The 22,319-nt window shown below is 38.6% G+C and overlaps 2 protein-coding genes across 2 annotated transcripts in view; one reads left to right on the top strand and one right to left on the bottom strand.

Annotated features, from left to right (window-relative positions):
• The window catches only part of PDE6C (phosphodiesterase 6C), a 43,877-nt gene extending 25,461 nt beyond the window's left edge, over positions 1–18,416 (top strand). The window contains exons 12-22 of the mRNA XM_036264997.1: positions 413–559; positions 790–897; positions 1,853–1,962; positions 3,842–3,929; positions 11,000–11,100; positions 12,811–12,918; positions 13,008–13,071; positions 14,501–14,575; positions 14,692–14,775; positions 15,154–15,310; positions 17,758–18,416. Coding sequence (XP_036120890.1) covers positions 413–559; positions 790–897; positions 1,853–1,962; positions 3,842–3,929; positions 11,000–11,100; positions 12,811–12,918; positions 13,008–13,071; positions 14,501–14,575; positions 14,692–14,775; positions 15,154–15,310; positions 17,758–17,819 — 1,104 coding nt within the window. The 3' untranslated portion in view covers positions 17,820–18,416. The remainder of the gene's footprint in view (positions 1–412; positions 560–789; positions 898–1,852; positions 1,963–3,841; positions 3,930–10,999; positions 11,101–12,810; positions 12,919–13,007; positions 13,072–14,500; positions 14,576–14,691; positions 14,776–15,153; positions 15,311–17,757) is intronic.
• Positions 18,417–21,471: 3,055 nt separating this feature from the next.
• Positions 21,472–22,319, bottom strand: part of LOC118632265 (protein FRA10AC1) — a 37,793-nt gene continuing 36,945 nt past the window's right edge. The window contains exon 14 of the mRNA XM_036265219.1: positions 21,472–21,589. Coding sequence (XP_036121112.1) covers positions 21,547–21,589 — 43 coding nt within the window. The 3' untranslated portion in view covers positions 21,472–21,546. The remainder of the gene's footprint in view (positions 21,590–22,319) is intronic.

Genomic DNA, 22,319 nt, shown 5'->3' with positions numbered 1-22,319 from the left:
AAATCCCTCCATGGGACAGGCACTGCAGGCTCTGGGACACCACAGCAAATAAAAGAGACATGATCCCATGCTGGGCATGTAAAGAAAATATGATAGAATTGAATTAAAAGATCATTTACTGTTTACTGAGTATTTCTTGAAAAGGAGAAAAGAAGTTGAATCCTACCACTCAGAAAGTTTCTTGATAGCGCTGAGTCTCCGTTTCGCCATCTGTAAACTGGGGGTAGTTGTGCAGGTTTGTTGTGAGCATAACACGCGCAAACTGCATAACCCAGTGCTGGGCTCATAAAGTCTCAGTGAACTGCACATGGTGTCTTTTTATTGTAATTTTGTTTCACACCCAGTGTTGGATGTGAGACTACAGGGAAAAAGGATGAATGCAATTTGACCCAGTTTGTCGGTATTTCAACAGCAAGAGGACTTGCCAGACCCGAAGGCAGTAGACCTGTATGAATTCCGCTTCAGCGACTTCCCCATCACCGAGCACGGGCTGATTCAGTGTGGACTACGACTATTTTTTGAAATAAATGTGGTGGAGAAATTCAAAGTACCCGTAGAGGTCAGATGGTCTTTAATGTAAAATACCGGGCGATTCTGTGGCCATACTTCACTAATGTTTCCTGGGGTTTAAAAGATTAACTGCAGTTTGGATTTTAAATTATTATTAACTTTGTAAATATATCAGTTTAACCTCTGTAAATAAGACCGACTGATAAGATTGTCACAGACCTTCTAACCTTTAGCATTCTGTTCCAAAGTCTGAATGGTGTTATCTTCTGTTGGTGACAGGTCCTTACCAGGTGGATGTACACCGTGAGAAAAGGGTACCGTTCTGTCACTTACCACAACTGGCGGCATGGGTTCAACGTGGGGCAGACCATGTTCACTTTGCTGATGGTACGCACAGAGCGCTGCCAATCAGGATTAACCTGCCCACTTCCCTGGCGAGCCTGGAGAGAACTGGAGACAGCCCGTCCGTTTAGATCACTAATTCTGAATTCACAGACATGATCCCATAAGCCCCAAACTCCCCTGTAGATGATGCCAGACAGTGTGGGGATCCCCGGGCACATGGCTGGGTTATCACTCTTAAGGGAAACCTTAAACTTACTAAGTGAGGACAGTCACATACCTCCTTACAGGAAATTTATTACCTGCTGGCTTTTTTTCTTTTTAATTAAAAAAATTACAGTTGACATATAATATTATATTAGTTTCAGGTGTTCAGCCTAGTGATTAGACATTTGTGATCACCTTGATACACAGTTATTACAATATTATTGACTCTATTCCCTATGTTGTGATTTACATCCCATGACTGTTTTCATAACTGGCAATTTGTACATCTTAATCCCTTTATTTTTTAACCCATCCCTCCAACCCCTTTCCATGCCTCTGGGTTTTGTAATTGCCCAGAATGAGCTACAGTACTCAACAAGAAATAAAACCAACCTGCACTAAAAGTACAGCAGGTCCCCTTCATTGCAGGCCTCACAGCGTGTGCTATAGAGGTATATTAATCCAAGTATATATAGAGAGGTATATTAATCCATTTATATATAGAGAGGTATATTAATCCAAGTATATATATAGAGAGGTATATTAATCCAAGTATATATAGAGAGAGGTATATTAATCCAAGTATATATAGAGAGAGGTATATTAATCCAAGTATATATAGAGAGAGGTATATTAATCCAAGTATATATAGAGAGAGGTATATTAATCCAAGTATATATAGAGAGAGGTATATTAATCAATTTATATAAAAATATGTACATATTTATATATACACACACGTACATATATGTATGTGTGTATGTATATATATATATTTTTTCTTTTTTTATAGACAGGAGGGCTAAAGAAATACTATACAGATCTTGAAGCCTTTGCCATGCTTGCTGCTGCTTTCTGCCACGACATCGACCACAGAGGCACCAACAATCTGTATCAGGTGAAGTAAGTGAACACGTGCACCATCGGCATGTACTTGTGACGTCTGAAGGTGTCTAAGGGCAGAGTAAATGAAAATCACCTTGTGACCAGGTTTAGCTGTCAGTGTCTTCAATCTCCTTTAATCTGGAATCATTCCTCAACCTTGTTGTGTTTTTCAGGATGCTGATGTTTTTGAAGAGTCTAGGCCAGTTGGTTTGCAGAATACGCCTCAATTCAGCTTTGTCTGATTGTTCCCAGGTTACTAGATTCAGGGGAAACGTTATGGGTAGGAATTCTGCATAGACATTGTGTACTTCTCTGTGCCTTGCGTCAAGAGACCTATGATATCAGTGTGTCCCTTATCTATGAGGTTAAGCAAAAACTGTTTATGAATAATGTCTAGCTGATCTCTTTATGCAAAGGTACATTTTCTCCTTTGTATTAGTAAATAATCTGTGAGATTTTTTTTGAGACTGGGTGAATATCTAGCTCCCCTGTAACCTTTTATGACTGGTTTTTAAACCCACAGGAATTAAGAATACCACTCTTTTCTTCTGGAATTGAGCTTTATTCATTTTTGTGAAATCTTCAGAGCTGACACAAAATAGGCATTTGAATGAGATAAAATTCTGATCCCTAACTGGAGTATTTGGTTTGCCAGTTAGGACTTGATATCATGCACACAAGCTAAAACGTTGAACAATATGCTTTCAGACTTGTGAATGACTCCTCCCCTCCCTAAAGTTCTGTTCTTTCTGAAATACAATGAAACGTCTCTACTAAGGCTGCCACCCATACTACTGAGTTCTTCCTTTCTTTAAACTATTTATTCCATATTTCTATTACAACGTTTCCACATTATCAAGTTAGACCTTTGACGTCAGCCTCTCTTCATCTTTTCTTTTTTTAAACATTTTTATTGATATTAGAGAGAGGAAGGGAAGGAGAGAGAGAAACATCAATGTGAGAGAGAAACATCGATTGGCTGCCTCCTGCACGCCCCCACTGGGGATCGAGCCTGCAACCTGGGCATGTGCCCTGACGGGGAATTGAACCAGGACCTCTCAGTCCTTGGGATGATGTTCAATCCACTGAGCCACACCGGCTGGGCTGCCTTTTTGTTTTTGATGTCACTTCCCCTTCCTTCAACAGGAATAACTGAAGACAGGGTACCAAAGATTGAAGTCCCTACTCACATAAAGCTACGATCCAAACATTAACAAACAGGAAATTTAAGTTTACATTTATCTGTCTTGGAGGAGGAAAGAAATGTTACTTAATAGCGATTTTCACTCTGGTTCCTAGAAATGTTTTTTTCCTTTCTGTTTAAAAAGATTAAAAATTTTTTTCATTCCCTGTTGACATATGATATTAGTTTCAGGTGTACCACATAGTGGTTAGACATTTATGTAACTCTAAGAGATCACTCTAAGTCTAGTACCCACCTGACCCCATACATAGTCATTACAATATTATTGACCATATTTTCTATTCTTTATTTGTAAGAATACTTGATTCTTAATGAACACTTTCTCTACAAATGATCTACAGGCTTCCACAGGTTGGCTGCATGCTCCGTAAGTCATATTCGACCACCGTCAACTCCTGGGAACAAAGATTATAGATGCAGGGGACAAACCAAATTTCTGAGTTTAAACAATTCAGTCATTTTATGCATTCAACAAAGTAGGTTTTTTTTGAAGAACTTGTTTTAAAGAGCATATTCCCATCTCCTAAATCTAAAAAATCTTTCTAAAAAATGTAACTATTGACCATTTCGCCGACATAAGGGGGTAGGGAGAGAGGAAATGAAAAAATCCTCAGATAGTGAAGAGTCTATGTTGTATGGACGTATGCAAACTCTTTAGACGGCTGAAATCACAACACATCCTTTTCCTTCTAGATCCACGTCCCCACTGGCAAAGCTTCACGGAAACTCTATTTTGGAGAGGCACCACCTGGAGTGCAGCAAGACGCTCCTGCAGGATGAGGTAGGTGAGCCTCTCTCTAGGGCAGCGCAAGCTCTGGACCAAAACCCTAACCCACGGGACATGCTTGGAAGGAGGCTGGCTTGAGTTACGGAGGCTGACAGTGTATGACTCATAAAAGTCAGTTGATAGAAATTGCTATACAGCAACAGTTTTGGAGCAACCGAGTTGGAAGTAGCTGGGATATAGGACAGAAGAGCCATGGAACGTCACGGAATCTCTGTGTGTCTGCGGGAGGAGAAGCAGCAGCTCATAGGGGATACGAAAGGGGAGGCAAAGAAGAAAAGGGCTTCGCAGCCACTGATTTTCTTTCTCGTTCATGGGTGCTCCCTGCAGCGCATGGTCTGCACCTTTCAGAGAGCCAAGCTTTGTATGGAGGAGGCATGAAATGGGATGTAAGACAGAATCCAACTGCCATCGCAGAGGGAGATGTCATATTCCAGAGTGGGCAGGGCGTGGGGGACACGAGGGATTGGATCAGGGACAGCTTTATGCAGGAAGTGGCTTTGAATTTGATCTCAAATTCACTTCGACGTGCACGTATCAATACTACTAACATTCCACGGGAGGTAGTCAATCTTGCCTTTACCAATTTTATTTAAGGGGTATATAAGCTTGTAGAAAAGTTGTGGATATAATCTAGCTATGTATTTTTCTAAAAATCACAAAAACAGCCCTGACTGGTTTGGCTCAACAGTTAGAGTGTTGGCCCTCAGACCAAAGAGTCGTGGGTTTGATTCCGGTCAAGGGTACGTACCTCAGTTGAATTTCGTCCCCTGCCTTGGTCAGGGTTGTGCGGGAGGCGACCAGTTGATGTGTCCCTCTCATGTTAATGTTTCTCTCTCTCTCCCTCCCTCCCACTCTATCTGAAGATAAATAAAAAATATCCTTAGGTGAGGATTAAAATAAATAAATAAATAAAAATCACAAAAACGATGAAAATGAATCATTTATTAGACGGAGGGAACACTGTTTTGTCACTGCAGAGAACTTGTTTAGAATTGCAGATGTTCATTAAGATGAACAAGCTCTCTCAAGAGTAGACCTTTAAATCCTCACCCGAGGATACGCTTTTATTAATTTTTAGAGAGAGAAGAGAGAGAAACATTGATGTGAAACAGCTACACAATCTGTTGACTGGGGATCGAACCCGCAACCTTTTGGTGTATGGGATGACACTCCAACCAACTGAGCCACTGGGCCAAGGCGAGCTTTCTCCGTTTTGATAGTAATCATTTATTAAAGACTAAGGGGAAAGAATAGACAGAAATATGTCCCAAGTTTTGAGATAACACTATGGTCTTCCAGGTAGTAAAAGGCCAAGTGGGAAAACTCATAAGGTAGAGTGACCAGGTGGAAAAGTGGAAACAGAAGGGAAAAAAAGCACCCAAACATGGGGACCTAGACGAGCGCATCAGAATCATTGATTTAACAGGGCAGGGTGGGCAGGCTGTTAAAGACAGATGCTGGGCTTCTGTTCATACTTACTGCCTGGTCTCTCTGGGATGGGGCCCCAGAATCTGCATTTTCAACAAGACCTTGAGTAATTCTGATGCATAGTCAGAACCTCTCCCCGCAGTAGGAATTTATGCCATAAAAAATGATAATATCTGGCTTGGCTGGTGTGGCTCAGTGGTTGAGCATTGACCCGTGCACCAAGAGGTCGCTGGTTCGATTCCCGGTCAGGGCACATGCCCAGCTTGTGGGCCAGATCCCCAGTGCAGGGCATGCAAGAGGCAGCCACTCAATGTTCTCTCTCATCAAAGTTTCTCTCTCTCTTCCTCTCCCTTCCTCTCCCTCTAAAATCAATAAAGGAAAAAATAAAGAATATCTGTTCTATGAGAATTAAAAGTAGAACTGAAAGTAATTCAGAGAGATAAGTTGTTAATTGCTCAAGTTGTCACGAGTCTTTGTTTTACTGGTTGAGACCATCTTGTATTTTTGAGGAAAAATTTTCTGTAATTCACAGTGGTTATGTAATACCACAGGCAGATCATGTCAAATATGTTCTTTATTCTTATTATTTAATTTTATACTTATTTACTAAAGGAAAAATGCTTAAAAACTACTGTCAAATATTTAAATACCTAACAGTGGAAGGCTCCTCGTATCTCATATGTTTTTCCCTTCTGAGACTGGAGAGTTTATAATAGAGCTATGGTTTTCCATCTTATTATTATTATTTTTTATGTTATTTACTCTGCAGTCTGAACTGGTTTTGATGGTTACATAAAGGTTTATTATTCTTTCTAAAAAGGAATACTGCATCTCAGTAATCTTTACCACCTTGACGAGGACCTGTCTACAGTGCTATTCAACCTGCTAATTGCAGACTTTTAAGGCCTGTAAATAGAGTCGCTAGGCAATGCGATCACAGAGCTTTTATAAGCAGGCAAATTGAATCCGGGAAAAAAGAAATTTTAGCCATCATATGTCGACAATGCAACTCTTTTGTTTACTTATTTTTGTATAACAGTATTTACATGAAAAACCTTTCATCTTTTTAATAAGGATGATCCTTAGGGTTTATCTAGCAATTTTGGCATTTCGTCGGCATGACTCAGACATTTTGCTCCCATGTTATAAGGCTTTGACCTAAAACGTCCTGATCTCCCAGCAGAGTGGGATTCACGCTTTGGGAGTTAGAACCACCTATATTCTAACCAGACAGAAATCCACCCTCTAACTTCAGTGAATAGCTGGAAAAATCTTGTAAGTCAAATTTGGAAGAGTACACAGTGTAATACTATAATGTACTGTAGAAATGGCAAAATAAATTGCTTAGCATAAATAACAGAACCATTTGTTATTCAGAAACACTCTACAAAGTGTAGGGTAATTTCCCCTGGCAGGTTTGGCTCCGGAGTTAGAGCGTCGGCCTGAGGACCAAGAAGTCTCGGGTTCGATTCCAGTCAAGGGCACGTACCTTGGTTGTGGTTCATCCCAGGCCCTGGTCAGGGTCGTGCAGGAGGCAACCAGTCGATGTGTCCCTCTCACGCTGATGTCTCTCTCTCTCTCTTCCTCTCCCTCCTTCCCTCTCTAACTGACGATAAATAGAAAAATATCCTCGGGTGAAGATTAAAAAAAAAGTGTAGGGTAATTCTATTTATGCTTTTTCATACCAACCCCATCTTATACAAAGAAGGCATGAAGAAGAAACAAATCATCCTGTGTGGGTACAGTCACCAGTGGTCCATGAACACGTCGGCAACCTTCTCCAACATGAAGACTAGAACGGCCTGTGCTTGCTGTGCCCCCCCACCCAGCCCTAACCAGAATGAGTTAGAGCCAGTGCTGGGTGTGCTGCGCAGAACCGACATGTTCACTGCCCTTTTAACAGCCGGGGAGCATAAAACAGACTCTTCCTTTGAGTAAGTGGGCCCTTGCTCCACTTAAAGCATCAGAGGCTCTGCCTTTGCTCACTTAAAAAAAAAAAAAAAAAAAGTGCTTTTTGTGTTTAATCCTCAGTTTTTTCCAAAACGATGTAGTGGAACTTTCAAAAATACATCTAACATTAAAGAGAAAGAAAATGAGAGCTAATGGAAAAATAAGACAAAATATGGTAAAGGCCCAAAATATGTACAGTGAGGTATAAACATTTATTAGATATGGGCCACAAATTTGATTGAGAGAATTCCAGCAACTAATACAAAACAGAAGTGGGATACTTTATATAAATCTATTTCCAGCCCTGGCCAGTTTGGCTCAGCGGTTAGAGCGGTCCGGAGAGACCTGGGTTCGGTTCCCGCTAAGGGCATGTACCTCGGTTGCAGTTTGTCCCCGGCCCTGGTTGGTCGTGCGGGTGGCAGCCACTCGATGTGTCCCTTTCACATCGATGTTTCTCTCTCTCTCTTTTCCTCTCTCTCCCTCCCACTCTATCTGTACAAAAAATAGAAAAATGTCCTCGGGTGAGGATAAAAAAAAAAAAATGTTAAATCTATTTTCATAGTTTTAAAAGAAACCACTGAGAAGCTTTTCTTTTAAGAAACTTGTCTGTGAAAAGAATCAAAGAGAAAATATAAAAGAATATAGAATTAAGAAAGGGTTTTTAAATTAATAGACATGTACCTTTTTAGATAAAAGTGAAAATGAATAAGAAAACAGATGAGTGAAATTCAGGTATATTGTGCGATATCTATTTTAAAAGCAGCATTGAAAACTTGAATATACATTCTTTTCCCTTTATTATGCCAATTTAAAAATTATGCCATTATTCATCTTTTTAAAAAATCCAATATTGATTTACTTTGTCAAATGAAAGCCCTTTTGATAATCTGCCAGGTTTAATAGCTGTTTTATTATTTTGGATTGGGAAAAGGTATGACTTGGAGTACAACAGAATTAGTCACATTTATTTTTATATGTAGTTTTTTCTCTCACACACATATAGTTAGCAAATAGTAACAGGTGTCCAGGTTTACAAATATAAGCAACATACATTCAAATAATTGGTGCATAAAAAATAAATATTGATTTATTTGGTCGATGGTAATAGATTATGTGTTCTGTACAATCTGACACTTGCTAGAGACAGGAAGTTCTAGCCTAAGGGATGGTTTTTTTATCCTCACCCGAGGATATTTTTTCATTTTTGTACAGATAGAGTGGGAGGGAGAGAGAGTGAGAAACATCGACGTGAAGGGACACATCGAATGGCTGCCACCCGCACGACCAACCAGGGCCGGGGACAAACTGCAACCGAAGTACGTGCCCTTAGTGGGAACCGAACCCGGGTCTCTCCGGACCGCAGGCCGACGCCCTAACCGCTGAGCCAAACCGGCCAGGGCCTAAGGGATGGTTTATTTAAATTCGGCTACCTGTTTCACTTTTCTCCCTCCTCCATTCTGTTTTTATTTGGCTCATCTTCCTAACTTTTAGATTTTATTTTTCAAAATTACATATATTTAAGGTGTACAACATGATGTCTTGATATACATAAGCATAACGAAGTAATTACCACAGTCAGCTAATTAACACATCCATCTCCTCACATACTCACTTTTTTGTGCGTGTGTGGTGAGAACTCCTGAGATACTCAGAAAATGTTCAGTATCATTAAGTATTAAAATGACTTGATGTGCTTTTAACAATTTGTCTAAAAGTTTAAGGCATTTCCACACATGCCCAGACTTTTTCCCCCAGCACAGCAATCGAGGATGACTTTAAGTGGATCTACAAAGTATATGTTAGAATCACATGATACACATGACATTTGGAACATAAAAATGTGTGTGGATGAACAAATAAAGACAGTGACTTACTGACATAAACATGCCATTGGGTCACCACCGGTCCAACGGCCACTGTGGTGCCCATATCAGGAGCAGGCAAAGTGAAATAAAATTATAATGCCTCCTTTACTCTTCCTTCTTCCTGGCCAGTCCAGACCGGGTTGAAAATGCCGGTGTTCAGAGAGTATAGATGGATATGCCCCAGGGGCTGCTCTGAACTGTCTCGAGAAATTGATTTTTATCTAGACAAGCTTTCTTTTGAACTTCTTACAGTGTTCAGTAGCCATTTAATCATTGTATCAATTCAAAAAGACTATAGTTGCTACTATGCACTCATTATTTTAACAACAACAAAAACACACCACAGCTTCCCTTTCTACTACTTACATCTGCTGTGTAAAATACACTCCACCCCCTCCCTTTTTTGTCCTGGAAGTAGCTATAAAAAGATGACTTAAGTGAAGGTTTATATAACATAAATATAGAAAACTTGATTTCTTGTTCATTTCTTGCTTTCTTGTATTTCAAACTCCTGGAATGACAGAGAGTCATAGTTGGTCTTGGGTTTGCAATTCTATTTTAAACTGAAGCTAGCCTCTAAACTTTATAGAACAAGAATAATGATAGCAATTTACAGTTTTAAAATGCATTCTCAGTTATCTCATTTGAATCAACATTCCACAAATATTTATTGAGCATAGATAAGTGCTAGGCAGTTAGGCAAGGCAGCTGGTATTGTCCCCATTTGAGAAAGCAAATACAGATGTTAAATGAGGTGTCCAGGATTATACAACTTCCAAGTGGTGAATCTGGGAACTGAACACGGGACCCTTGTTGAGAGGCAGTGCAGTGCCACACTGCATTGGTTTAGATTCCAGCTCTGCCATGTACTTGCTGTTTAACCTTGAGCAAGTTACTTAACCTCTCTGTGCTGTTGCTCGTTGTGAGATTAAGAGTATTCATAAAGCATTTATAACAATGTCTGGAAAGCAGTAAGCAGCATGTGAATTGTTGCTATAATTATTTGGTCCAGTATACTTTTCTATGTTATGCGGCCTCTATCTCTACATAGGTTAATAAACTATGTCCTCCTTTCTTTCCAGTGGGGCTTTTCCTGTATTTCATAACAGTCAACTTCATTTGGCAAAACTGCTATACACCTGTCCTTTGGCCTATATGCCTAAAATGGTCTGTTTGGAATATCAGATGTTTTAAAAACCACTTCCAATTTTATACTCTGGTTTTCTAGAACACTAGGAAATGAAGCCGGTCTCTATGTGAAGGAGATTATTAGTGGGCCGCTCTTTGAAACAAGGTCTAGTTAAGTCTTTGTAAAATATAACTGCAAGAACATATTTTAAGAACAGCTTGAGAGGACTTTATTATTTTTCCTGTATACACACTAACACTAGTGTAATTTGCAGTTTCTGAAAGTTTTCCAACAGTTTCTGTGATCACTCTGAAATTACCTGGTGGATAATTCAATGTGTCTAACAATTGGACATCTGCCAGATATTCTTTATTAAAGCTCTTCAATTAAAACAAGCAAATTTTAAATCTATTATTTTTTTAATGGCCCTAGAAGGAAACACTTATTTACTCCAAAAACTCATACATTGATTATATGAAACTTTGTTAATAATGTCTATTTTTATAGGTAAATTATCTTAAAGTAGAGAGGTTTACTTAATCCAAGATACAAAAATGGAAAGCAAAACAGTGGAAGACCTAGTTTTCTTCTTTCTGTAATAGAATAAACTTTATTTTAGGCATAGTTTGAGTTGTTTGTTGAATCAAAGGCAAATTAATGATTGCACTTTATTGTGAATTTTCATCTTACAGAGTCTAAACATCTTCCAGAACCTAAATAAACGCCAGTTTGAAACAGTTATTCATTTGTTTGAAGTTGCAATAATAGCAACTGACCTTGCTTTATACTTCAAGTAAGTACAGAACTTCTTTACGTCTGTGTGGTTCTGCCTTCCATAAATGATTACGTTGAACTTGAAAGGCATTTATTCACATACACGTGTATTAATTTTCCTTTTGGATTATAAGTAGAATACCTTCAAGAAGGCTGGCAGTGAATTTACTAGACATCTGGTGACCTTTTAAAAAGTTAAGCCCCTAGTCCCAGCCAGTTTGGCTCAGTGGTTAGAGGGTCAGCCTGCAGACCAAAAAGTCGCAGGTTTGACTCCAGTCGAGGGCACGTACCTTGGTTGTAGTTTGGTCCTCAGCACTGGTTGGGGTCATGCAACCAGTCAATGTATCTCTCTCACATCAATCTTTCTCTCTTTCTCTCTCCCTCTCACTCTATCTGAAGATAAATGGAAACATATCTTTGGATGAGGATTAAAACAAAAAGTTAAGCTCTTAACATTAAGTAATTATCTGAAGATGTCTGAGTTGAGGAACGTTCAGCAAGGTTGGCGCATTGCCAGAAGGGCGACACCGCTCATCCTAGTGAGTTCACCATGGGCCGGAGTCTGACACCTGATCCCATCAGAGTCCGGGAGACGAACAATACTGACACTGATGCATATTAACCCAAACCCCAGAATTCTGAGTTCTACACAGCAGAGTGTGCCAGCTTATTTACAATAATAATAGTTACCAAGGACCAGTTAAGCTCCTGCACATTTTCCTGTCAGTGAACCATAACGTAGCTTGGTAAAAATGGGTTAGAACAAGGTGAAAAGTTATAGGAGCCAAATATTTGGTGACTTGGATGGCCAGCATCAAATTGAGCCTCTCCGACCCTTCTTAAATAAACATTTAATTTTTCAATCATTCAAACATGAAGAAAGATGCTTAGAATAATATAATTGATATCCAAATATCCATAATCCAGATTCAACAAATGCTAAGGTTTTGCCACACCTTAGATCTTTTTTAAGGAGAAAAGAGATATGTAAGTGAGGCATCCCCCCCAACCCCATTTCATCATGAAAGATCCCTCCCTGCTCCCTCACAGACATCACCATCCAGAAATTGATGTGTATTTTCCTTTCCATCCATGTTTTCCATGGTAGCATGAAGTATGTTTTATAATGTTCCATAAATGGTATCATACTGTACATACCTCTGAAACTTGTTTTTGTCATACAATGTTTTCTTTTAAAGATTTACCTTGGTGGTAAATGGAGATCCAGTTCATTTTAACTGGATATTCAACCGTATGTAGACCATAATTAATTCCACCATTCTTTTACTCATGGACATTTAGACTATTTCACATTTTTCATAATTTCCCACAATACTACATTTTATGTCCTTGTGTGTGTGTGTGTGTGTGTGTGTGTGTGTGTGTGAATTTCCTAAAAACTCTCCTTAGAAATGAGATTGCTGTAGGGTTTTCATATCTTTAATCTTACAACACACTGTGCTCACAAAAGTTGACCCAACAGAGCTTGCACAGTAAGACAATGTAACTGAAAACACTGTGCATAGAGCTTGTCTCAGACCCGGGCATGCAAATATGGGTATGCTTCATGCACTGATATATTATGAAATGTAACTTCTCCACTTGGGGTCCATACCCACAAGATTCATTGGATGTGCTTCTGGAGATAAGAAAAGCACATGTTAAAGATACATTTTTTTTTTTAACTCTCTTATATGCTATTGCACAGCTGTGTCTTTTTTCATTTTAGGAAGAGAACCATGTTTCAAAAGATTGTTGATGCCTGTGAAAAAATGGAAACTGAAGAAGAGGCCATCAAATATGTAACCGCTGATCCAACCAAAAAAGAGATCATCATGTGAGCAGTGAGAACTGTATTCCTCTTCTGGCAAAAATAACTTATTTTGTATTTCTTTCTGTAGCAACAATTTTTGTTTTCTTCCAAAGGGCGATGATGATGACTGCATGTGACTTGTCAGCTATAACCAAACCCTGGGAGGTACAAAGTCAGGTGAATCAAGTTTCCTTTTCTGTCACACTCTCAGGTCCTCTCTGGGTCCCATGTCAACGTGAACATGAGGATATCTGGCAACTTCAGAATTTTATTATAGTATTACTTATATGACTATAGATTTTATAAGCAGTTATCTTTCATTATGCCAGATTTGTCCTCTCAAACGATCAGTTTGTAATTTAAAGAGAAGGAAAGAGGAACTCGAGAAGTTAAGACAAAAATAAAATGTTCCCTGTTGGGTTTCTATTAATGAAGAGAGGCTAAACGCTTCCAGGAGCTCACAAATGTCAGTAAGACAATAGGTCTTTGTGATGCCCCAGAAAAAAACAAATAGAGGAAATATTGGAAAGAAAATGCTTTCCGGAATGAATTCCTTATCACCGAACAGGCTGTAAAAAGTTTATGTATAATTATTCAGGAATTGTGTGTTTTTTTAACGGAGGCAATACATCAGCCCAAGGATGAATCATTAGTGTTTTCCTCTATCTAAGGTGGTTTTGCTTCTACACTCTCTTCTTCAATGTGCAACCTCCCTCTTTTATTAAACTTATCTTTACTCCCTTCTTCTTGATTCATAGCACTTAATACTATTACTATTATAACATTTATCGTACTGTTTACATGACTGTCTTCACTAGACTGTGAGCATCTTAAAGAAAAATGTCACATCTTATTCCTCTTGCAAGCCTGGCTCATGCCCATGTCAGGCAGCTAGTAGGTGGTCAATAAACTTGATATTGGGTTTTTATTTTTTAAATATTTTTTCTTTATTGATTTTAGAGAGAGAAACACCGACGAGAGAGAACATCGATTGGCTGCCCCCTGCATGCCCCCCACTGGGTATCGGGCCCACAACCTGGGCATGTGCCCTGACTGGGAATTGAACCGGCAACCTCTTGGTGCATGGGTCGACGCTCAGCCAGTGAGCCACACCAGCCGGGCATATTGGGTTTTTAAAACTATGTAAATTAACCCTCAAGTACTTGCACACTGTAATCAAGTAAAGCTGTGTTCTAGTCTCTGCGTGCAGTGTGTGAGTGCTGGAGTGCATCGCACATGCAGATAAGATGCTAGATGCTAACAGAAATGCAGGACAAAAGGAGGACTTGGGAGCTTTAGAGTTTGAAGCATGATATAATGGAATGCAACATCTTCCCATTTCCTCTTTACATTGAGAGGTGGTGGCAACAGCAAATAGAAGGTAGGCACTCTCAGAAAGAATCTGGAACACTGGTAGGAAGAGAAATTCCCATTTTCCATTTCAGAATAATCTGTAAAAGACATCTTTTAAAACCAAAGAGCATATGGTGTGGCAATACCTCAAACATTAACTATAAACGTTATCCTTAAATGTCGCTCATACTAATACAATGCAAAGTATCTATTAATAAGTTGCTTTCATGAACCACGTCTTTCTTATTTGCAGGTAGCACGTCTGGTTGCAAGTGAATTCTGGGAACAAGGAGATCTGGAGAGAACGGTGCTGCAGCAACAACCTATTGTAAAGACCTTGACATAAAAACACGCTACTTATTAACAACTGTGGATACAAATCAGTCTATTTTGTTCACTGAACCTCAGAAAACTCTCTTTAAAGGATTTCTTTTTTCTTTCTAGCCTATGATGGACAGAAACAAAAAAGATGAACTACCTAAACTTCAAGTTGGATTTATTGATTTTGTTTGTACTTTTGTATATAAGGTAAGTAAACAAATTGATTATTTGAGTGAAATACATAATCATCTGGATGAGAATTTTTCTTTCAAACTGGAACCAAATTTTAAAAGGCCCCACATGGGAAGCCATTAGTGGTGTCCTTATTTCTCCAAAGTAGTTTGAGGTATGATGCCAACTTCTCATCGGGAGTGGAATGAAAGGAGAAAGAACTCAGATGAGAGCAAATTGAACAGGCGGCAGGCAGGAAAGACAGCACCTGTGTTTCCTGTTTCCAAGGACCGAGTCAAGTTCCCTCTAGCCACTCTGAGCACCAGAACAATTTCTTACAGCTCCTCCGCCTAGGAAGAGTACTGAATAGCAACCATATAATTTAAGTAGCTTTTGACCTAAAATTCTCTGTAGGAGTTCTCGCGGTTTCACAAAGAAGTCACGCCCATGCTGAATGGCCTGCAGAATAACAGAATGGAATGGAAATCCCTCGCTGATGAATATGATGCAAGGATGAAGGTAATGGAAGAGGAGGTGAGAAAGCAGGAAGAAGGAAACATGATTGAAAAAGGTTAGATGGAACTTGTGTTTCCTTCTTGTAAGAAGCCAGAAGTCACATGACAAAAGCCTAAAAAGTAAAGACAAACACTAAACTTGCTTTACTGTACAGTCTGATAACTTTACGATGCTAGTTAGTGGTTTTCAGGTTTTTACCCCCCAAATAAGATCCTGTGTACAATTCCAGATGAAATTGCAGGTCCAGTTGAGGTGGGCGAGGCCAGGCTTCTGCATCCATCCCCTCTGTCCCTGAGGCACCTCTGCAGAGTGCTGAATTTTTAGAAATGACATGGAAAGTGTAGAGTCAGTAGGATCAGGGTTAGGTGAGAAAACAATTCTAGTCCTAATATTATGCATTTGCTGTGAGACATTGAGCAACTTGCTGAACCTCTCTGAGCTTAATATTCTTCTCTATGTAACGAGGTTTTACAGAGCTCCCAGAAGCCCTACACGAACACAAACCTGGCCAGCTCAATGAGGTGATCTTGGAGCCTCGCTCTAAGACTTTGCCTGTGCCTCAAATGTCTCCACACAGTGCTGTTTTTCCCGATGAAATTTCTACTCCTAAAGTGACTTTAAGTTTAACATCTTCAGAAAACCTCTGCTAAGACTCAGGATCAATTATTAGTTCAGCAGATGCCTCAAAATGTCATCTTTAAAGTGGAAAGCCACTGTGATGACTTATTTTGTCCTGAGAGTTCAGCACTCAGAAAGTTTTATAAGAAATTCTTATTGTTTAACAAAGAAATCATCTCTAGCTGGAAAGGCCTTGCAAAACAGAAGATACAACAGCCCTTTTAGATGGTTCTATTGTGTTTAGCAGCATTTTAAAGACTTCACAGAGGGAGAAAATATTTTGCTTAACCAATTAAGGATGTCCATCGACAGAAGAAAATTAGGAGTTTCTGACTCCTTGATATCCATTCACTTATGTACTTATTGGTGTCTATTCTGTGCAAGGCCCTGTGTTTGGCAGGCCCCGGGGAAAGACGGGGTCCTTATCACACAAGGCTTATCCTCTGGCAGGGGAGCTAGAGGTTAAAACAATAAATGAACAATTGATTATCTGTCAGAGGAAGCATGAGGTATGTCCCTGGGGCATCAGGGAAGGCTTTCCTGAAGGATGCTTATGCTAAACTCTGAACTTCGGCTAAGCAAAGCAAGGAGGGATTGGGGAGGAAGGGAAAGAAGAGAATATGTACAAAGGCCTTGAAGTGGCAGTAAGCTTGGTGCAATTGAAGAATTTAAGAGGTGTAGCTAGAGACTAGAGAGCAAGGAGGGCAAAGTACCAGGCACAGCTGGTAATGCCAGACTGTGTGTTGCCTTGAAGGCCTTGCTAAGGATTTGTCCTCCAGAAGAACAATGGAAAGTCATTCAAGGGATTTAAACAGGAAAGCGGTAAGATCTCATTTGCACTTCAAAAAGATGGCAAAAGTGGTAATTTTACTGAGCTAGTGTAAGCAAGTTATTTCTTAGTACAATTAAACGTAATCAATTTTATGATGAACAGGACATCGGGTCCTTTAAGTGGCTCCTGACATTTTTAGTCTTCAGTATATTGGACATACTTTATGTGCATAAAAATATTCACTTCTGAATTTTTTTCCTATTATGTTCAGAAGTCTCTGTGAGCTAGGAACATTGTTTAGTATCTCCAGGCAATAAGCTTTGTGCCTAGCCCAAAGCAACAACTCAGATTCCCAGATTGTGTAGTTCAGTGCTTCTCCTGAGAAACAGAGGTTATAATTGGCTAATCATTTATTAGATTCCATTTTTTAAATGGGCCAATTCTGAATATGAATTCAAGTTTTTAAATGGTCAAGCCCTGCCCTGGCCAGTTTGGCTCAGAGGTTAGAGCGCTGGCCTCTGGTCCAGAGAGGCGCGGGTTCAGTTCCCGCTAAGGGCGCGTACCTCGGTTGCAGTTTGTCCCCGGCCCTGGGCAACCACTCAATTTGTCTCTTTCACATCGATGCTTCTCTCTTTCCCTCCCTCCTACTCTATCTGAATAAGGTGTGGAAAAATGTCCTTGGGTGAGGATTAAAAAATAATAATAAAAAACAATAAATGGCCCTGGCCGGTTTGGCTCAGCGGTTGGAGCATCCGCCTGCGGTCTGGAGAGACCCAGGTTCGGTTCCCACTAAGGGCATGTACCTCGGTTGCAGTTTGTCCCCGGCCCTGGTTGGTCGTGCAGGTGGCAGCCACTCGATGTGTCCCTTTCACATCGATGTTTCCCTCTCTCTCTCTTCCTTTCTCTCCCTCCCACTCTGTCTGTACAAAAAATGGAAAAATGTGCCCGGATGAGGATTAAAAAAAAAAAAAATGGTCAAGCCCTTAGTATTTGCTATAAGCTAAAACTATTAGTTAGGCTATAAAGTCAATACAAATATCATTAGAGTGTTAGAATAAAAACACTATATAGCCAAAGACTCGCAATAATATTGCTTTTCTCCTTTTTACTAGCTGCGGAAGATTCAGGAAGTGGTATTGATGACAAAAAGTCCAAAACATGTCTAATGTTGTAATATGATCCAACTGGTCTGAATTTTAAATATTGCTTCTACCTTTGAAGAAAAACAGAAAACATTCAAAAGAACTTCAGCAAATTTCACCCAGGAAACCATCAAGTAGCAGCAAGATGGGCTTCAGAAAAGCTACCCTTGTGAGCATCGAGAGAAAATACACTGCTAGCCTGCAAATCCTGAGGATAAAAAAAGTTCAACACAAGCGCAAAATAAGACAAGAATAAGTGCATTTTTGGGTGCCAATTTGTTTTAAATTAAAAATATATAACCCTAAAACTAGTCACTAGTTCTTTTTAAAAAATTCTTATTACTTGTATTCACTTGTCAGGGCTGCCATAACGAAGTACCACAGAAGTTTATTTTCTCCCCATTCTGGAGGCTAGTGGTCCAAGACCAAGATGCTGGCAGGGTTGGTTTCTTGTGAGGCCTCTCTCCTTGGTTTGCAGATGGCCAGCCTCTCCCTGTGTCTTTACATGGTCTTCCTCGTATGTGTCTGTGTCCTAATCTCTTATAAGGACAGTCATATTGGATTAGGGTCCACTCATATGACTTCGTATTACCTCAATTACCTCTTCACATACCCTATCTCTAAATATAGACACATTGAGTTACTAGGCATTTCTATTTCAACATGCCTTTGAGGGGGGACACAATTCAGCCCATAACATTAATAATCATGATTTATACTCAAATCCCTTCCTGAACCAAAAGTATCAACATGTCTTAATGTAAGAGTAAATACAGTATAGAATATATAATGTATGTATTAAATACTATATTAAAAAAGGATGTCAAATGGTATTCCATCTGAAATGCTTATTATCTTTCTTCTACATTTTATCCTTGATAATGAAATGGTAAAGACCACACCACTTCTGCCCAACCGGTGGGGTTCAGTGATTGAGCATCAACCCCATGCACCAAGAGGTCGCTGGCTAAATACCTGGTCAGGGCACATGCCCAGGTTGTAGGCCCAATCCCTAGTGGGGGGCATGCAGGAGGTGGCCAACTGATGTTCTCTCATCAGTGTTTCTCTCTCTCTCTCCCTCTTCCTTCCTCTCTCTAAAATCAATAAAGAAACAAAAACAAAAAACCACACCACTTCTAGCAGTACTATGTCTTGTCGTATGCCCACCCCTCTCCACAGGTCTGAATCACTTATTTTATGTGTGTCTAAGACTATTTTATGTTCAGAAGTGTTCTTCTCATTGGAAGAATGATCAATTTATAAGACATGACCTGGATGATCCTAATGCAAGTTAAACCAGCTAATAAATATGCATTATCCAGAAGAATGTGATCTGATTATGTGAAAACTTTACCATCGAAAGCCATTGAGGACTTGGGGAGAGATTACTTTTAAAAATGATTACTAGAACTATATATTGATTTTATATATTTTTCAAGAGATGCTAAGAACAATCAACTACTTCTACTATATGGTACACATCTGGACATCAAAAAAGTTTAAGAGTTCTTCCTTTATCTATAACCATAGACTGAATTAGAAAACAGACCAAATTAATAATTACTCCATAGATTTTTTTTTTAGCAAAAGATATCTAAATTATAATGGAATTGGTGATCTATGAACCTCTAATGTTTTGTTATACAGGAGATATTAATTTTAAGCAGGCAAGAAATGAGTCACCATTTGTTACATTTTTATGTTACTTAAAAAATCCTAAAATTGCTACTCTCCTATAAAAATGTAAGGGCCACGAGATGAAAGGTTTTGTCTATTTTATTTTATTATTATTTTAATCCTCACCCAAGGATATTTTTCCATTGATTTACAGATAGAATGGGAAGGGGGGAGAGAGAGAGAGAGAAACATCATGAGGATCAAACTACAACCGGAGGTACATGCCCTTGACCAGAATCAAACCTGACTCTGGTCCGAGGGCCACGCTCTAACCACTGAGCAAAACTGGTCAGGGCGGTTTTATCTATATTAGTCTGTTTTGTTCATAGTGCTATCAGGACACCTAGAGAGTACCTGGTGTTAAGATAGGTGTTCAATAAATATGAATATTTTGAATGAATTTCATCATACAGGTTTATAAATAAGAAGTGCCTATATGTTAATAAAATATTTTTTAGGAGGAAAAAACAATATATACAACCAAATGAGTGTTGTCTATTTAAGTCATCACCTTAAGTAATACTTGTACACCTTATCTCTATTGCTTAAAATAATTTTGAAACTCTTCCAGGATTATTTTAGAAATTGCATTTAAAAAAAAAAATCTCTTCCTTTATAGCTTAATGTAATTTTGGACCCAAGAATATCATTCAGTTCAAACAACTTCCCCTCCTCATGCACTAGAAAGTGAATTGGGGGGAAGAAATATGCCACCAATTAAAGGTCTGCAAAAGTAGGAACTCTGCTTAAGATCAAGTATAAGAAAGCCTAATATCCCAAACCAATGGACCACTGAACACCACTGATTGCACTACAGCCAAATATGAAATAGGTTTGTGGGAGAATCAATCTTTAAACTCATCATCTTGAGGCCTTTTCAAAGACCCCTTAAAAATATGACTCCCACTATCTGCCATTGTGTATGAATGGATTAGAGGCTTTAATTATATATAATGACCTGAATTTATAAATGAACTTAACATCTATTAACCATACAATACCAAATATATGGGTCACTGCACATTTAAATGTCATTGAAAATAGTATATCTGAATTCAACAAAATAAATGGAATGCTACAATCATTTGCTTCATCCTCAATCTTATTCATCAAATCATGTGTCTTCTCTATCCACCTCTCTGCTCTTTATATTTTTTAAATCAATTAATCCTTTAAAAAATTTGATGAGAACTATGGACCCTTTCCTAAAAAACACACACGTAGACACTGAAGCTTACAAAGAGTCTCGGAGTGCTTAGCTCTCCTGAAGCACATCCAATTTCTCTTGCAGGTACAGACCTCCAGTTAAGAAGTTATATTTTATAATATACCCGTGCATAAAAGTATATCCATATTTGCATGACTGTATCTGAGACAAGCTCTATGCACACTGTATTATTCAGTTAAATTATCTTTTGTATAAGCTCTGTTGGAAAGTCAACTTTTGTGAACACATTCTATTTTAGACTACTGGGAACTCATTTGGCTCCCTGTGGCATTAATTTGCCTTATAATAAATTATCCCCACACCAGAAATTCAAATTTGATTATAACTAACTCCTTTCAGTGATGGAGGTAAGAATAATGCAAAAGAAAGGTAACCAAAAAAAAAAAAAAAACCACCCAGAAATAGGTAGTAATGGGATGAACAGGTGCTCAAAAGAGGGATGCCAGTGTATCAAATCAAAGTGAAGAAGTTAAAGATATACTTAATCTACCTCATGTTTTTTGTGAGATTCCAACAATCCTAATAATTTTAACTAATGGAGGCAAGAAAAGACAAATATGAATAAGTAAAAAAGCAAACCTACAAAATCAAGGAATAGTGGAATCTCTGTACAATGTACTAGCTCCATCCTCTAGGAGCTACCAATGAAACAGAGTTGTAGATAAGCAACTCAAGAAACATACAAAGGATGAGAAAAAGTGTCTGCAACAGAACAAAATTCCAAAGCATCTGATGTCTTGAGAGTAGCTGAATTTTTATTTCCAAAGACAAAACACTGCAACTTGTAGACAAAGCATTTTGGAAGAGTTTCAAAGTGTATTTTTACATTAAGGAATGTAGGCTTCTCTTCCATCTCACAGAAATAAATCTTGAAAATACTCATCAAATTCTTCTTCCCTATTAAAAAAAAAGTATACATATTGATTAAAATAAACACATAGAGAAAAATATTACTAGGTGACACATGAGATTAATAAGAATATTTTAATTCAACATATTTGCTGATTTTTCTACATATCAATATATTTCATGATTCATCCATTCATTAAATAATTATTAGCTTCTAGAACAACCAAAACTACACCCAGATTGATTGAAATGAAAATGTTTTATGTTAGCACCTCTCCCTAAATGTATTTATCACCTAAGATTTTATTTTGAAGTACTTTGTAAAATGCCATTTCTTCTCTTTACTTTTTTGGTTCAATTTATAACTTCTCTGTTCATTCTCATATTACATTATAGTCTGATCAAGAAATGAATGAGCCCGGCTGATGTGGCTCAGTGGTTGAGCATCAACCCAGGCACCAGGAGGTCACCAGTTTGATTCCTGGTCAGGGCATATGCCCAGGTTGTGGGCCAAATCCCCAGTGGGGGGCATGCAGGAGGTGGCCAATCAATGTTCTCTCTCATCAATGTTTCTATCTCTCTCTCTGCCTGTCTCTTCCCCCCTTTCTCTAAAGTCAATAAAGAAAAAAATTAAAAATAAATAAATGAACGAAAAAGAAACTATTTTAAAGAAATATATAAGTATTACTCCTACAACAAGGAAAATATTCTTAGAATTAGAGTTTTTAGTAAGAGTAAAACAGTAAATGTACCAGTAAAATATGTCTAAAACAAAGAA

This window comes from Molossus molossus, unplaced genomic scaffold (assembly GCF_014108415.1).
Source record: "Molossus molossus isolate mMolMol1 unplaced genomic scaffold, mMolMol1.p scaffold_m16_p_17, whole genome shotgun sequence".
Taxonomy (NCBI): domain Eukaryota; kingdom Metazoa; phylum Chordata; class Mammalia; order Chiroptera; family Molossidae; genus Molossus; species Molossus molossus.
The sequence above is the reverse complement of the archived record's forward strand: the minus strand, read 5'-3'. Positions and strand labels throughout refer to the sequence as shown.